The 19,101-nt window shown below is 39.4% G+C and overlaps 1 protein-coding gene across 8 annotated transcripts in view; it reads right to left on the minus strand.

The window, feature by feature from the left end:
• The window catches only part of LOC134218497 (calmodulin-binding transcription activator 1), a 708,930-nt gene that overhangs the window by 600,180 nt on the left and 89,649 nt on the right, over window positions 1-19,101 (minus strand). For all 8 annotated transcript variants that reach the window (XM_062697587.1, XM_062697584.1, XM_062697588.1 and 5 more), the window contains exon 3: window positions 18,877-19,048. In XM_062697587.1, coding sequence (XP_062553571.1) covers window positions 18,877-18,916 — 40 coding nt within the window. In that variant the 5' untranslated portion in view covers window positions 18,917-19,048. The remainder of the gene's footprint in view (window positions 1-18,876; window positions 19,049-19,101) is intronic.

The raw sequence follows: 19,101 nt of genomic DNA on the forward strand, positions 1-19,101 counted from the left end.
AATTGAATTCAACTCACCTTTTGAAATCAGCGTCAGGATCCAACAAATAACCTGGCAGGATCGCCAAAATGTGTAGCCCCAAATTGGCCGGAGCGAATTGTTATGACAGCAGCTCTCCGTGGGTGCGTGTGCACGCCGCGGAGGTCTGATCAGAAGGCTCGAGTCATGGCTTGCTGCGCACTGATCGACACGCTGAAGTGTTAATGTATAATCACACGCTGATGGTAACTTACTCAAAACCCACAATATGTTTCAGTGCCTGCTCAACATCATTGACGAACAAAATAAAGAGTCATGGACCAAGATGTGAACCTTGCGGTACACCGAAAGTAACATTGATTACTGTGGACAGGCATTCTTCAAACCTATTTTTTTGCGTTCTACTTGTCAAGTATGATTCATCACAGTTAACCATGCATTTTCGACTGCTTCACCTAACTCCCATTACAGGCACAATGAAAGTGTTATTATGCTACCCGGCTCTTTTGGAACACGTTAAAATGAAAAGGTCTTCATAAAACAAAAATCATGCGGTACATATTCTATTTAAGAGATACCACACAAAAAAGTTAATGGCTGCATCTGATAGTACGTGACAGACAGCAGGTGACTGGCAGCAGATGACGTTACATTATTTCCTCTTTGCAAGTTCTACCCCAGATCGCGGTATATAGAAAACATGGTAGGCTCGTAAGGAAAATGAAACTTCGATAGTGTCGCATATTTTATCGCCACATGGGGGAGTACAAAAGTAGGCATGCTGAAGCCGTAGATCATCGTCTCGGTTCAGCTTGTGCGAAGCAACGACGTCACATGTTTTCATTCAAAATGAATGTTTACATACATGCTGATCCTGTTTTGTATTTTGTATGCCGTGCCGCAGATTAGAACCAAACAATTAGAAAAAAAAAAACTAAATGTGCGTTTAAATGATTATACAATTAAGCCAGAATTTCAAATTCACCACACGGTTTTCTACTCCAGAAAAATATCGTAGCAGTCTTTGCCTCGAACAGGCGTGTTTTTCAAAACAACAGTTTTTTCCTCTGCCAAAAATAATTTGAACAACTCAATATCCAGTAAAAGTGCCGTATTTCAGTAACGAATCGTAATCGGAAAGTGTCGAAAATGTATTATACGGAGGATATTGGGGGAAGGATGTGCAACCCCAAAATTACCTCCTGCCAAATGCAGTTCACATCAGTTTCTCCATCTACAAATAATGCAAGAGCTACAGCAGTGACAATAGCAACAATACAACCAGCTCTAGCAGATGGCATACCCGCTATCTTCAGCGGAGAACTTATTATCGACGATATCAGAAGTTGTTAGTGAATGCAGAAGCAATTCTAAGTATATAGAGACAGGATTGGTTTGCTAAAAAGATTTTTTAGTTACCAAATAAAGATTGTCGCTTCGGTTCCCTTTCGTTCTGCTGTCCGAAACATGTGTGGTACACAACTGTCAAATCGTATGTATTTTTCCTACACTGACATTTAGATCCCCTATCCTCGCCAGCAAAAGATGTTCTGGACAGCGACGACAGCGTCAATCTTTATCTGGTAACTAAAATATCTTTTGTTTGCTACGAACAGGGATGCCAGATTTGAAGACATGTCTTCAATTTGAAGACATTTGAATCCCTGTGAAGACATTTATTTCATGAAGACATTTTGCAGATTTACCTTCTTATTTAAATAAGATACTTGAAGACAATCGCCAGCGAATAGAAAATATAATTTGATGACTAACTTATAAATAATGTGACTTCTATATGCAGATCATATGAATATTTCAAAAGTTATACATAACAGACTAATGTTTCATAAAATTTCAAACGTAAAAACACATTTACACTAGCCGGTTGATAAGGTTGACAACTGCAACACATTTTAGTTATGTGCTGGTTAAAAAACTTCCGATGGCAGCATTCGTTTAAATTTTCCTTGGTAGCGGTGGCGTTTTCGACGTGTCTGCTAAAAAGATGTTTCGATCATTGTATCAGAACGCAATGACCGATCTAATTTATTTCAAATGGCAAAAAAGAACTTTACTATAAGTTGTTGGGCTAGAACAATTTTTCTTAAATTTATTTATAATTCATCTGATCTTTTCGGTATTCCCAGAATAACCGTCGAGAAAAAGAATAAATTTTGAAGAACTCGATGATTTTTCAGTGGATTTAAAAAAAAATTAATGAAAATTCGTTTTAAAATATCAATTCGTGTAAAATAAGGAGAATTGGGTTTCAAAGCCATATCTCGTTTATGATTGCAAACGATAGCCAGAAATACTTTAACCAAAGTTATAAAAATTCTGGTGAAAGTCTAAAACAGTAAAAATAATATTTTTTTTAAGACATATTAAGGCAAATTTTGAGCTTTGCAACATTTCAGAACGAATGAACCATCAGCCCAAAACGTCAGGCCCATATTTTAACTGTCAAAGGTTGAGTCAAGTGCCCTGCGGTGTTTTGCTAGTTCGTTTGAATCATATTATTCCGTACGTCAAACAAGACCGAAAATGTTGAGGAAGCATTTTTCATCTATTCATTTAAATTTCAAATTAAACAATGTTCCTTTCGATTTTTGAGTCGAATGGAAAACTGACGCGTTCAGGAAGATTAACTTCATCGTTCTTTGAAAGAAATTATCGATTCTTTATTTGGGGCCCAAAAAATCGTGTAAAATAAAGAGAATTTCCCATAAAAGGAATTTCTCATAAAATTTCAAGAGAAATGGAATTGGAAATTCTTTTCAAATTGTTTTGAAAATTTATAATAATTTCAGTAGGTATTGGCAATGAAGGAATTCCCCAAAAATTTAAACGAGAAATTCATCTTAATTTTCACAAAATTATTTCTAAGTTCTTGCAGGAAAATCATCTGAACTCCTACAAAGAATTCATGTTTATTTCCACAAGAAATTTGTCTAAATTGGTCTGTCTTTCTGTCTTTCAGTTCTGTTTGAAAGTTAAGGGATGTCTCTTCTTTTTACGAAAATTTTCACAGGAAATTATTTTAATTTTCCCAGAAAATTTTCTTTAGTTTCCACAGAAAATTCTTACGAGTGTCGACAAGAAATTGAAATTGTTCTGGAGTTAAATGGATGTTTCTCAGAATAGCCACCGTAAATTATTTTTATTTGTTCAGGAGAACATTCTGAAAAAAAAATCAGGGGAATTTCCTAAAAAAAAACAGCCAGAATTTTTATTAAAGACTCAGTAGAAAGTTCAGGGTAAACTCGTTACAGTCCCTTGTTGAATTGTTCCTTGAATTCCTTTGATATTTTTCCAAGAAATATTTTTGGGCACTCTTCCAGTATTTTAACTGGGAATCCCTCTAAGAATTTCGCCAGTAAATACATCTCTGGTATTCTTTCTGAAATTTTCCATGAAATTCCTCCAGGAATTCGTGCAGCAATTTTTTTGGAGATTTTTCCGAAAATTTCTCCAGTTTCCTTTGGAAGTACCTCTAGCAGCTAGTTCGCCATAAGTTCGCCCAGAAATTTCTCCTTTAGATCTTCCAAGAATTCCGTCGGAAAATCCTCCAGTCGCTCCCTCAGAAATTCCTCAGTTTGTTTCTTTCACGACTTACTCCAGCAGATCTTCCAGGAATTGCTCACAAAGCTCCTGCAGGCATTCTTTCGAAAATTCCTCTAAGAATCCTTCCGGAAGTTTCTCCAGGAATTCCTCTTGATGATGCTCCGAGAATGTTGCCGAAAGATTCTCCAATAATACCTCTTGAACTATACTCTGGAGTTTCTCTGATATTTCCTCCAGTCATTCTTTCGGAAATTCCTGTGCAATATTCCTGAGCAATACCTCAGGAAGTTCCTCCAGAAAGTTATCCAGAAGTTCTTCCGGAAGTTTCTTCAGACATTTCTTCAGAAACCCTTTCAGTAATTGCTCAGGAAAATCCTTCAGGAAGTCCTCAGGAAAATCTGTAGCCGGCAAGGAGCGATCCGCCCTCAAACACGTGGCTTAAGCGCCACTCCACGGGGAAACCACGTGTGCAGATTTATTGCCCGTACGAGACTCTCCTTAGGGCGAGTCCATTTAATTTCCTCGAAAGGAATTTTACGGATCGTTTCAGCTAGCTAGCGAACCAACGACCGAACGGGTTTACCCTAATTATCGCAACTTCCTCATACAACCAGAAGGCACTCAGAGATTTCGGTAAGGATCCACCCATACTCAAATGCGATGCAACAGGCTATGCTGCTCGCAACATCTCATCATCGGAGATCCACCGATCGTCGCGCAATAAACAACAGATAGGAGGTGGTCTGACTGCCCCTACGTCACACTCCCATATGGTGGAGGACGGGACTCGAAACAAACAAACGCGAAGTGACGTAAAACACATATAAATCAATCAAACAGCAGGGAATTGGGACAGAACTACATTTATTATAAGAGAGACATATTTAGCTTTTCGATTACATGTATTTGGTTTGATTCTTACATTTTAGATTTTCTCATTCATGTTTGGTTTTGTGTTCGTCCTCTCTTCTCTGTCCCTACTATGTGTGCTTGTTCTCTCCCTGTCTAACTCTCTTGTGCTCACGTGCTATTTGTGTTCTTGATGCGACGTCACTTTTCTAGCAGCGCATTGGTGGGCTAGTCTGCGCTCCTGGTGACAAGAAGTTCTAGCGGCGGCAATTCGTCACGCACGCTTCACGGTGTCACCAATTTTTGTGAATGGCTTTATGGGCACATTCCTTCAGTCTTTTGACTGGACAAAAAACAACAACTCCGAGGCGCCCTCAGCGGACGCCCCACTCCACAAAAAGAAAACTTCCACTGGATGGACTCACCGGATTCTGATGGCTTACCGGCCCAGTCGTTGACCTACGGGCAGGTCAATGTGCCCGTCTCGAGCGGCGACGATGACGCCAAGCGCCTGCTTGGACGATGGCGGTGGGCTTGCCCACTCTAAAAGCGGCGATGCAGCGATGGCGACACGCGGTAGCAGCTTTTGATGGCGGTTGGCGGTACGATAGACGGACCGAATTATGGACCCTGTCCAAGTGGAGGTCCCCCAGGCCTCGCCCGGACGATTTGTTGACGGATCGTCCGCTTCCAGCGGGTTGACGGTTGCTGGGAAGGCTTTCGTCCGTGGAGGGAAAGGAATTCGCACGCTTGGGTGCGAGTGAGGTTACTACGAATTAGATGGCCAAACGGCTAAACAGAACACTTAGCACAAGCACAGCACAGCACATATAGAGCACGTTACCTTATCTCGTTGGTTTTAACTCAATTATCGCACACAATTCCTAACTACGCACACTTTACTTCTAATCTAAGGACGAACAAATATTTAATTAATCACATGCACTTAACGTCACTATATTTAACATACTTTATAGAAAAAACGAATAAATTACAAACGCGCACACTTCCTATATACTGGCTGTTCACAGACGAAATGGCAGAATCTATGTTCCCTCAGATTAAGGAAAGTGAATCCCGGACAATCCTGAGATTCGCCATTTCCCGAAATTTCTTCGTGCACATTCGTGATTGCACAATTCCGAAGGATAACTCGGTGCGCTGGACCTGCTGCCGTCCCTTTCCAACCTTTCGAGGCGACAACTAAACTCGCCCAAGGAAAGATTGGGCAAAAATTTATGGCTTGTTGCCTATGCTAAGGGACAGTTAAACATTTAAACATTTTGAATGGAATTTTCGCCCATTCACATATATACAGAAACACATTTAATATTTACAAAAATCTGACCGTTACAAATCCTCCAGGAATTCTTCAGAAAAATCCTTCATTAATTCTTCCAGAAAATCCCTCCGGAATTTATCCTGTAATTCCTCCGGAAGTTCCATTAGCATTTCAGCATCCGGAAGTTCTTTCAGAAATTTATCTGAAAGTTCCTTCAGAAAATTCTTTGGATGTTCCAATCCTATGGAAGTTTCTTCAGGTATTTCACGGTGAATTTTTCCGAATCCCTACAGGCAATTCTTCAAAAATAAATTCAGAAGAATTCCACAAGGAAATTCAGTTCGAAAAAACCGTTGGAATTATATTTAAAGACTCATTAGAAAATCCAAGAGCAAGTCATTTCCCTTACTCATGAAGATTTAAAAGAATATTCTCTTGAATTCTAATAATTTGAGTGTGTAAAAATGAACGATACATAAAACAAGGAGATAATTTAAATTACAAATCTATTGGATTTTGAAATTTTTTCACTGATATCATAATTTTGATATTGAAGACATTTGAAGACATTTTTACTCATCTGCGAAGACATTTGAAAATATCCCCTGGCATCCCTGGCTACGAACTACATGAGAACCTTCGCAGCTGTCATATTGGCCACAGTTGGGTATTGCAGCTTAGTTCCGATGGAAGCAATGAAGGATGAGAAGCGTTGAAATTATATCGTCTCTCGGATATTCCTGATGCGTCCTGTTCGAAACTGGAGCCATCTTGATAGTAGATGAACTCAACTGGTGAGCACGTTTCGATTTTTTCTATCATTGCTTTATAAATTTAAAAAATGAAAATTGAACCCTAAATACGTTTGCTGCTATTGCCGCGGGTATTGTGGGAGTCCCAGGTACCCGATTCATGCTTTAGTTAGCATCGGTCAAAGATCAAATCAAGCGTAATAATTTTTGTACAATGCTGAAATTAATGTCGATTATTTAGCACGAGTTAGCAAACGATCTACGGATATTTCAACCCCGTGGACGTTGTGGTTCTCTCAATTCGTGCTAAAGCACGTGGGTTCCAAGATGGCCGATTTGTGACTTTGTTGTATAACCACCTTAACATGCCTCTGCGAGTTAGGGGGCCTGTTTAGGACGTGGTGAGGCTTGGCAGTGGGCTCTATTAAACTGCTAAAAAACTGCATGTGTCCGCAAGCAGGCCTTATCAAAGCGACCGTGTGCCGCTCAAAGCGCACAGGATCCCAGGGAGTGCCAATTGGCACAACAGGATCAATTGCAGTGAGATCCTGATTATATGGCATTCTGACCACGTGTTAACGGACCTTGTCTTGGATATCGTAATGTTGTGAAAGCCCGGGCAGGCAGTCTTACATACTCTCTTAGTAGAGCCAGGTGACACTGACTCGAAACGGCGAGTGGACTTATGGCTAGGCTGTCTTCCGTGCCCTAATCAGTGGCGGGCATTGTAGCACACTGTCCAATTCTGCCACCCAATAAAAATGAGTGAATACAAAAATAATTCTTTTGACGATGCGTTAGGCACGGAGGTAGTAAAGCCCTTTGCCAAGGAGGCGGAGAGCGGAGTGACGGAGACTGCAACTTGCAGCACCACAGTCTCTCCAGCAGTTATGGGGTATGGCCCTATCAGCACGCTCGGCGGGCAACTACCTGGGATGCGGGTGGTCACCGATGATACCATCGAGTTCGCGAGCGCAAGGCAGAACACCATCAAGGTACTGAAACAGAACCTTCGGATGCTCCGCCAGGGTGTTCGAGTCGCAAGACAAGAACAGGATGCGTTTTTCAAGCGGGTTGTGGGAAGAGAGAAGGCCGGCAAAGGACCCCAAACCGATGCCTTCTCCTTCCTTGGAGGAGTGACCATGGCCCAAGAGGCGATTGATTTCGTCCTGACGGCCAATGAAGAAAAGACTGCCCCTAACCCCAAACGGCTCAGGCAGCAATCCGGCAAAGCAGAGCCAAACAACGTGCGATCATAAAGGTCAAACGTCGTCTGGACGGAGCAGATCGGGGTGCAGAGGAGCACGAAGGGCGTCGACCCTAGAAGACTACTTCTCGGCCCAAAAAGGCCGAAAGGCACCAACCAGACGCAAGTCGCCGGGCCGCAAGAGGGTACCATCCGACCGGTGCCACCGGCACAAGGGACCGAAAATCCCTGGCAGCTGGTCAGTATGGTAAAGCGGAAGAAAGCTAAGGACAGAGGCGACGCCTTGTTGGTGAAAACTGATAAGGATGGGTACGCCGAAGTCGTAATACTTACTGAGTACACACTTAGAATAAATGATTTCTGTGAAATTTTACCAAAATCTCAACAGCAGAACTGTTCGGAAAATAATTTTACAGATTTTACGTGGTTATGTCAGTTGCTTAAAGGAAAATATCGCAGAAAATTGGGGAAATAAATACCGAACAGTTATGCTGTTGGGATTTCGGTTAATTTCACCAAAATCTGTGAACTGTCGTTGGTCGGATTTCTATAATAAGCAGTTTAACTTATTATTAGGATTATTAGAAGTCCATGGGAAAAAGTTTTGTAGAAACCTGAAAGGACTATTAAATCACAAATATTCTCAAGCCCGCATAACATCTGGTCTGCGAGGGGTTCTGTACTCCCCAAAAGATTATTTGACGATCATAAAATTTCCTGGTAGTGGATAAGCTACAATCCATAGAAATTTCTAAAAATGTCAAAGGTGAAGGAATAAAAGATTGAATGAACAAAACTTAAGAATCTTTAATTTCTTATACATGATGGTTGAGACAACATTTACAACAATAATTTTAGAAACATAATCTAGCTTATAATTGCCCAAAGTTTCCCCTACCTTATTTGATGGGCGTTCTCTAACTAATTTATAGAGTGTTCAGCAGCCTTTGGACGAAAATGTGTGAGTTATTTTTTTAACCAGTCACGAGACAATGAGGTTGAATAATTATTGCTTGGTGGATCGTGCAGTTGAGGAACATAATTTTCGTCCACTACGTAACAAAAAAAAACTTGTTGAAAAATCCGCGTTAAAATACGTTAAAAACGTGTTATCGCTTAGTAGAAGAAACTCATGAGTGGGCGCGCTATCGTTTTTTAATGTGCATTGAGAGCGCGTTTGAGTGAAACACGGTTCTCGTCTTTAATCCTTACGAAGTACCGTCGTAAAATTAAATATTTAGACGACTTCCTAGACATTACTATCCGTCTGGTAGCAAAGGTGGTCGAATTGATTTTCTTCCCTTTCTCCTATATTGATCATCGTTTTGATGAATAGAGCACCAAGCAACTTTTAGTACAATCATGCTTATTGAAAGAGCAATATTTGTTCTGAAAATCGATGAAAATTTCACAATTTATTTGAAGAAAATGTCTGGAATGACAGGAAGTCCAGATTTTTAATTTTTACAATTTTTTATATATAATATAATGTGCATCGATTTCTCAACACCACACACATTTTTACTATTTGTTGTACCCACGAATTGGAACGTGGATGCGCCTCTGGCGACTGTCGACGAATTCGGATTGCTCGTCTCTAGTTGCCATAGCCTGTTCCAAGTGACTCCAACTCCAGTCAAACACATCTACCATTCACGATAATCTTGTGCTCAAGTGCATAAAAGTGGAAGTGATTTACTGATAGTTTTATCATCCAACACTTGAGAAAATTAACTTCTTTTATGAGCACTAAAATAGGACGTTTCCGTATGTATGTGTGGATGTGGATGTTATGCTCTTTCTTCGTTACCATCTTTCCATGGTGTGTAATCATGGCTTCACTGGTTCTCATAGTTCAGCCATAGCTACCTCACAACACATGTACCAAAGATGGAACGACTCTCCTTTGGTTTTATTGCACTTTTACCACCCGGAATTTTCTACTCAAGACGACGACAAAAGGAAGACACAAATTCAAGAACAAAAGGCAGCAAATCGCCTTCGAATCTAACACCCTCTACTCACTCCCCCCCCGAATGTGAATCTATATCCGAATGGATTATACAACCTTGTCTGTCACCCCACCGCCAGCAGTCATTTTCGGACGGTCCTGAGGGAAAGAAGCACCGGTGGAGATAAATATGGAGTCTAGACTAGCCCATTTGAGCAACTTGACATGGCGAAGAGGCCCATGTATCACCCGAATCCGGGAGACTCATGTAATTCAATGAGCTTTAGCGGTAATATATATATATATATATATATATTAATTCCTAATTCCTGAAATTGATCACCACCTCCGTAAATTCAATGGGTAGACCCGATAACCGTTCGCATTCTTTTCTTCAGTTTTATCGGGAAGGAACCGTGGTTATTAAGTCAATTATCACACTTTTGTTGATTCTTTGCTCGTTCAGCTTCAGGCGAAAACGAGGGAAACACGCTCTCGCTTCCAAAACAGGAGGTTGGAGTAAGACGGACACACCGAAACAGTTTTGTTTGGTTCATAAAAAAAGTTATGATTTTCGTTATTGATAGTAAGAGTATAAATACGATGTACTATCTGTTAATTACCAAAAAAGAGTTGTTAGAGCACATTAGTGTATTAAGCTATTCTTTAATCACATTTAAATAATTTGTCTAGGTTTCAGGTCAAAGATTGTGGACTTAAATGCAAACTTTGGGTTTTTTGAAGAACCTTGATTATAGGAATTTCTGATTTTCAAAAATGCAAGATTCTTGGTTTATTATATCTGACATTTGATTTATTTGACATTTCAAGATCAAGGTTATTCAACCTGCGAAGAAACAAAACGCCTGTTAAGAGTTACGTAGTTTTCTACTTTCAGTAGGATTCTAACCGTTTTTGCACAAGCTCCCCCAATGATAGACCATAAACGACCGTATGGGTCGTCTCCCTAGGATTCTTGCGGCAGCGGAAGTGAGTTAGGTTGCAAAGAAAGTGGTAAAAATCAATTGACTCTCATTAATGTCTTAATCTAATAGAGCTTATGAAAATGGAAATGATATTGAAAACGGTTCACTTCTCCCTCAGTCGTTTGAAGAAACCGTCAGTGAAGCGAGAGGAGCAAAAATGACTTTATTCCAAAGAGTGTGGCAAGGAAATGGTAGCACAGCACACTGCCTGCTCCAGTTTCGAAAGGGAAGCCCGGATTCTAGTTTAATAAATGTGCCTCATTCTGAGACGAAGTTTCTCTTCACCGGAGATAGTTCCGAATGATGTTACTAGCTCTTCTAGGAGAAAGTTTGCAGTAACCCAGTCAACGTTTGTCGGTGAATCTGCAAGATGAAGTTTTGTACGGAGCTAATTAAAAATATGAGTGTTGAAATTTCAGTCAATTATGGGATCGATTGAAAGTTTGTGGTTTGTTTAAAAATATATTTTGAGGAAATTTGCAGTGCAAGTGCACTGTGTATTGTATCCATGGTAAATACAATCCTTTAAAAATACGGTCCCATGGAGCGAGCTTTTAGAGCTTAACTACCAGAACTAAAACAACACGCATGAATTGGAAAACATTATCTTGGAGGCTTCCAATCAACTCAACATAAGCATGTACTTTGGCGTGTACTTTCTTATGATGATAATCGAGAAAAAAATCAAAGTTGAATGTGGCCATGGACGATTTCGTAACCAAGAACAGTAAATACCGGAATCGACTAATAAAGCAATTTAATCCAGATCAAATTCGAATTCAATCCAAATCCAATCCAAATCCAATTCAAATTCAATCCAAATCAAACCCAAATCTAATCCAAATCCAATCCAAACCCAATCCAAATCCAATACAAATCTAATCCAAATCCGATCCAAATCCAATCCAAATCCAATCCAAATCCAATCCATCTCCAATCCATATCCAATCCAAATTCAATCTAAATCCAATCCAAAACCAATCCAAATTCAATCCAAATCCAATCCAAATCCAATCCAAATCCAATCCAAATCCAATCCAAATCCAATCCAAATACAATCCAAATCCAATTCAAATCCAATCAAAATCCAATCCAAATACAATCCAAATCCAATCCAAATCAAATCTAAATCTTATCCAATTCCAATCCAAGCCCAATCTCAATCCAAAACAAATGTAATCCAAATCCAATCCAAAATCAATCCAAATTCAATCCAAATCCAATTTAAATCCAATCCAAATCCAAACCAAATCCAATCCAAATTCAATCCAAATCCAATTTAAATCCAACCCAAACCAACCAAACCAATCAAAACCAATCCATATCCAATCCAAATTCAATCTAAACCAATCCAAACCAATCCAAACCAATCCAAACCAATCCAAAACAATCCAAATCTAATCCAAATCCAATCAAAACCAATCCAAATACAATCCAAACCAATCCAAACCAATCCAAACCAATCCAAACCAATCCAAACCAATCCAAATCCAATCCAAATCCAATCCAAACCTATCCAACCAATCCAAATTCAATCCAAACCAATCCAAACCAATCCAAATCCCATCCAAACCAATCCAAACCAATCCAAACCAATCCAAATCCAATCCAAACCAATCCAAACCAATCCAAATCCAATCCAAACCAATTGAAACCAATCCAAACCAAACCAAATCTAATCCAAACCAATCCAAACCAATCCAAACCAATCCAAACCAATCCAAACCAATCCAAACCAATCAAATCCAAACCAATCAAATCTAATCCAACCAATCCAAACCAATCCAAACCAATCCAAACCAATCAAATCCAATCCAAACCAATCAAACCAATCCAAATCCAATCCAAACCAATCCAAACCAATCAAACCAATCCAAACCAATCCAAACCAATCCAAACCAATCCAAACCAATCCAACCAATCCAAACCAACCGAATCCAATCCGAATCCAATCCAAACCAATCTTAATCCAATCCAACCAATCCAATCCAAACCAATCCAAACCAATCCAAACCAATCCAATCCAACCAATCCAAACCAATCCAAATCCAATCCAATCCAAACCAATCAAAATACAATCCAAACCCAATCAAAATCTAATCAAAATTCAATCCCAATCTAATACAAATCCAACCCAAATCCAATCCAAATACAATCAAAACCCAATCCAATCCAAATCCGATCCAAATCCAAATCAAATCCAATCCAAATCCCATCCAAATCTAATCCAAATCCAATCCAAATCCAATTCAAATCCAATTCAAATCCAATCTAAATCTAATCCAAATCCAATCCAAATCCAATCAAAATCTAATCCAAATTCAATCCCAATCTAATACAAATCCAACCCAAATCCAATCCAAATCCAATCCAAATCCAATCCAAATCCAATCCAAATCCAATCCAAATCCAATCCAAATCCAATCCAAATCCAATCAAAATCCAATCCAAATTCAATCCAAATCCAATCCAAATCCAATCCAAATCCAATCTAAATCCAATCCAAATCCAATTCAAATCCAATCCAAATCCAATCCAAATCCAATCCAAATCCAATCCAAATCCAATCCAAATCCAATCCAAATCCAATCCAAATCCAATCCAAATCCAATCTAAACCCAACCCAAATCCAATCCTAATCCAAACAAAATCTAATACAAATCCAATCCCAATCTAATACAAATCCAACCCAAATCCAATCAAAGCCCAATCCAAATCCGATCCCAATCCAAATTAAATCCAATCCAAATCGAATCCAAATCCAAATGCTATCCAAATTAATTCCAAATCCAATTCAAATCCAATCTAAATCTAATCCAAATCCAATCCAAATCCAATCAAAATCTAATCAAAATCCAATCCCAATCTTATCCAAATCCAACCCAAATCCAATCCAAACCAACCAAACCAATCCAAACCAATCCAATCCAATCCAACCAAACCAATCCAAACCAATCCAAACCAATCCAAACCAATCCAAACCAATCCACATCCAATCCAAATCCAATCCAAACCAATCCAACCAATCCAAACCAATCCAAACCAATCCAAACCAATCCAAACCAATCCAACCAATCCAAACCAATCCAAACCAATCCAAACCAATCCAAACCAATCCAAACCAATCCAAACCAATCCAACCAATCCAAACCAATCCAACCAATCCAAACCAACCAAACCAACCAAACCAATCCAAACCAACCAAACCAATCCAAATCCAACCAAACCAATCCAAACCAATCCAAACCAATCCAAACCAATCCAAACCAATCCAAACCAATCCAAACCAATCCAAACCAATCCAAATCCAATCCAAACCAATCCAAACCAATCCAAACCAATCCAAACCAATCCAAACCAATCCAAACCAATCCAAACCAATCCAAATCCAACCGAATCCGAATCCAATCCAAATCCAATCCAGATCCAATCCAAACCAATCCAAACCAATCCAAACCAACCCAATCCAATCCAAACCAATCCAAACCAATCCAAATCAAACCAAACCAATCCAAGTCCAATCCAAACCAATCCAAACCAATCCAAACCAATCCAAACCAACCAAACCAAACACAAACCAATGTAAATCCAATCTAAATCCAACTCAAAATCAAATTCAATCCAAACCAATCAAAACCAATCCAAACCAATCCAACCAATCCAAATCCAATCAAACCAATCAAAAACCAATCCAAACCAATCCACATCCAAATCCAAACCAATCCAACCAAACCAATCCAAATCCAATCCAAATCCAAACCAATCCAAACCAACCAAACCAATCCAAACCAATCCAAACCAATCCAAACCAATCCAAACCAATCCAAACCAATCCAAACCAATCCAAACCAATCCAAACCAATCCAAACCAATCCAACCAATCCAAACCAATCCAAACCAATCCAAACCAATCCAACCAATCCAAACCAATCCAACCAATCCAAACCAATCCAAATCCAATCCAAACCAATCCAAACCAATCCAAACCAATCTAACACAAATCTAACCCAAACCAATCCAAACACAATCAAAACAAAACCAAACACAATCAAAGCTCAATCCAAACCCAATTTAAATCCAATCCGAATCAAATCCGAATCCGATCCAAATCCAATTCAAATCCAATCCAATCCAAATCGAAATCCAATCCAATCCAAATTCAATCAAAATCCAATCCAATCCAAATCCAAATTCAATCCAAATCGAACCAAACCAAATCCAATCCAAACCAATCCAAACCAAACACAAAACCAACCAAAACCAATCCAAACCAATCCAATCCAATCCATCCAAACCAATCCAAACCAATCCAAACCAAATCCAATCCAAACCAATCCAACCAATCCAAACCAATCCAAACCAATCCAAACCAATCCAAACCAATCCAAACCAATCCAAACCAATCCAAACCAACCAAACCAATCCAAACCAATCCAAACCAATCCAAACCAATCCAAACCAATCCAAACCAACCAAACCAATCCAAACCAATCCAAACCAACCAAACCAACCAAACCAATCCAAACCAATCCAAACCAATCCAAACCAATCCAAACCAATCCAATCCAATCCAAATCCAATCCAAACCAATCCAAACCAATCCAAACCAATCCAAACCAATCCAAATCCAATCCAAACCAATCCAAACCAATCCAAACCAATCCAACCAATCAATCCAATCAATCCAATCAACCAATCCAATCCAAATCCAATCCAAATCCAATCCAATCCAATCCAATCCAATCCAATCCAATCCAAATCCAATCCAAATCAAATCCAAATCCAATCCAAATCCAATCCAAATCCAATCCAAATCCAATCCAAATCCAATCCAAATCCAATCCAAATCCAATCCAAATCCAATCCAAATCCAATACAATTTCAAACCCAAGCCCAATTCAAATCGAAACCAAAACCACTCCAAATCCAATCAAATCCAAATCTGACCAAAATCTAACCCAAATCAAATAATTCAAATCTAAATCCAATCCGATAATTTGGATAATCAAATCCAAACCAAATTCAATCCAGATACAAACATAATTTTAATCCGAGCTTAAAATTTAATCAATGTTTGTCCGCATTTAAGTTAGTTGATTTCATTTGCTGGTTCATTTTTCTTACATCAGATTAAGCGACAAAATGTGAGGGAGAGGAAATTAAGAAAATGAAAACAAAAACGAATCGCTTTGAGCATGCGTGGTTGAAAAAATGCAACTTAGTTCTTCGTCGTTATTCCTTTGTCTCCTTGTTCTTCTTAATCCATAGTCTGCTTATTCCTTAGTCTCAAGTCCTTAGTCCTCATTCCTTAGGCATTAGTTGTTAGTCGTATGTCCTTAGTCCTTAGCCCTTCATCTCTTTAGTCCTTAGTTTCGTAAGTCCTTAATCTCTTTCAATCTTAGTTTCTGTAGTTTCTGTAGTCCTCAGTCCTCAGTCCAAAGTCCTTAGTCTTCTTGTTCTTTAGACCCTAATCCTCAGTTCTTAATCCTTAGTCGCCATAGTCTTTAGTTTTTAGTCCTCAATCGTTAGTTTTTAGTCCAAAGTCCTAAATCCTTAACCCTTAGCCCTTACTACTTAGTACTTATTCCGTAATATCCTTAGTCATTAGTTCTTAGTCCTTAGTCTCATTAGTCTCCTTAGTCGTTAGTCTCTCTGTGTTACTCAACCGCTACTGTGCCGAGATCTACTGTGGTATTCTGTGGTATTCCACACAGAATCTATTTTTAGATGTTCCATTATTCATTGTTGTTGTCGTTGCTGGTCCATCTCACCGTGAGTCTATTGTGTCCATTTTTATCCGTGTCGTGAATCCAATGATCGTTGCGTTGTTCGGTTGCCATTTATCTGGGTACGTTGGAGGAATGCCTCCGAGAAGAACAATTTGTCAGTCGTCATCAGGCAGTCGCAACGGTACGGGCGCTCCCCAATACGCCACAGTATAGGCTGCGCATCCGGCGACTGACGAGGGTTTGGTTGAGGGGCTGGGAATCGAACCCATGACCATTCGCTTGTAAGGCGAACGTGTAGCCAACTACGCTACGGGACCCCCCATTCTCTTTAGTTCTCAGTTCATAGTCCATAGTTTAGACCTTAGTTCTTAGTCTTCAGCCCTTAGTCTCCATCTCTTAGTCCTAAGTGCTTAGTCCATAATCCTATTACTTAGTCTTTATTCCTTAATCTGCAGTCCATCGTCCGTCGCCATTGATCCTTAGTCCTGTGTCATTAGTTCTTAGTCCTTTTTTGTCTTCAATTTTTAGTTTAGTCAGATTGATCTTAGTTCTGTCCTTTTTGTTTTTAATCCTTAACGCTTAGTATTTAGCTCTTAGTCTTTAGTCCTGCGTCATAAGTTTGTAGTCCTTAGTCCTTAGCTCATAATTCTTAATTTTTAGTATTAAGTCCTTTGTCCTTTTTTGTCCTTAATCCTTAGTTCTTTGTCCTTGTTTGTGCTTAATCCTCTGTCCTGCGTCATTAGTTCTTAGCCTTCTGTCCTTAGCTCTAAATCCTTAGTATTTAGTCTTAGTTATTAGTCCTCAGTCCTTAGCTCTTAATCCTTAGTACTTGGTATTCGTTATTAGTCCTTAGACCTTAGTCCTTAGTCCTTAGCCCTTAGCCCTAAGCCCTTAGTCCTTAGTCCTTAGTTCTTAGTCCTTAGCCCTTAGTCCTTAGTCCTTAGTCCTTAGTCATTAGTCCTTAGTCATTAGTCCTTAGTCCTTAGTCCTTAGTCCTTAGTCCTTAGTCCTTAGTCCTTTGTCCTTAGTCCTTAGTCCTTAGTCCTTAGTCCTTAGTCCTTAGTCCTTAGTCCTTAGTCCTTAGTCCTTAGTCCTTAGTCCTTAGTCCTTAGTCCTTAGTCCTTAGTCCTTAGTCCTTAGTCCTTAGTCCTTAGTCCTTAGTCCTTAGTCCTTAGTGCTTAGTCCTTAGTCTTTAGTCCTTAGTCCTTAGTCCTTAGCCCTTAGTCCTTAGTCCTGTGTCCTTAGTCCTTAGTCCTTGGTCCTTAGTCCTTAGTCCTTAGTGCTTAGTTCTTGGTCCTTAGTCCTTAGTCCTTAGTCCTTAGTCCTTAGTCCTTAGTCCTTAGTCCTTAGTTCTTAGTCCTTAGTCCTTAGCCCTTAGTCCTTAGTCCTTAGTTCTTAGTCCTTAGTCCTTAGTCCTTAGTCCTTAGTCCTTAGTCCGTAGTCCTTAGTTCTTAGTCAATAGTCCTTCACCGTTAGTCCTTAGTCTTTAGTCCTTAGTCCTTAGTCCTTCACCCCGTTAGTCCTTAGTCCTTCACCCCGTTAGTCCTTAGTCCTTAGTCCTTCGCCGTTAGTCCTTAATCCATTGTCATTATTCCTTAAAGACCAGATCATTTAAAAATGGGGCACTTTAAAATGTGTGTATTTTTTAAACTTTTCGTTAAATCGAAAAACTTTCTAAAAATGGATCATCTTCTTCTTCTTCTTCTTCTTCTTCTTCTTATTGGCATTACATCCCCACACTGGGACAGAGCCGCCTCGCAGCTTAGTGTTCATTAAGCACTTCCACAGTTTTTAACTGCGAGGTTTCTTAGCCAGGTTACCATTTTTGCATTCGTATATCATGAAGCTAGCACGATGATACTTTTATGCCCAGGGAAGTCGAGACAATTTCCAATCCGAAAATTACCTAGACCGGCACCGGGAATCGAACCCAGCCACCCTCAGCATGGTCTTGCTTTGTAGCCGCGCGTCTTACCGCACGGCTAAGGAGGGCCCCAAAAATGGATCATGGATTATTTTATTACATGCTAGCAGTCCCGACGAACTTTATTTCGCCCAAAATTGATTTATTCTCTGATTAATTCTCAAGTTATGAAGAAATTGGTGTTTCATTTGTATTAGAGCCCAGCTTTCCAAAGTTTGGAGGGTCTCGAACCATCTTAAGACCTTCCCCAGCCCCAAAAACCCTGCAAACAAATTTCTACACCGATCGGTTCAGTAGTTTCGGAATCTATAAGGTTCAGACAGACATAAATTCATTTTTATGTATATAGAAAAATAATTGAATTAAATTGCTACAATAGCAGCTGGCTAAATAAATCTAGCCAAAACGTAAATGGACCATCTGGGACTGAATGAATGGTAATATCCGGTTTTTGACGGAGATGGATTTTGCATGACTGTGCATAATTATTTTTTTTCTTTTTATCTTTTCTCTTCTTGCATGGTAAATATTTTGAAACCACGTTAGTTTCAAACTGTGAACAAAATAGACCAAAAAGAACGGTTTACTAATTATGAAACGCTGTGAAAAGCTTCAGTCTCGATTTAAATAAATCAAGTAAAAAATTTACTTACGTATCTGCAAACTGAGGCAATACACGGCCTGTGACGTCATTGCCCTGACGTCAGGAACAATCTATTCCAAACGGTGAACTGCTGCTGCTTTCACCATCCTCTGCCTGGTGCAAACCTCATATGCAACTGTTTCCACCAACTGCTTAGTACTGGGACAGCTTTGTTAGCGCTTCTGAAAGAATAAGAATAGAGAACGTGTGAAAATGAATGCAACATCCTTACGCC

Source organism: Armigeres subalbatus, chromosome 2 (assembly GCF_024139115.2).
Source record: "Armigeres subalbatus isolate Guangzhou_Male chromosome 2, GZ_Asu_2, whole genome shotgun sequence".
In the NCBI taxonomy this organism is placed as follows: Eukaryota; Metazoa; Arthropoda; class Insecta; order Diptera; family Culicidae; genus Armigeres; species Armigeres subalbatus.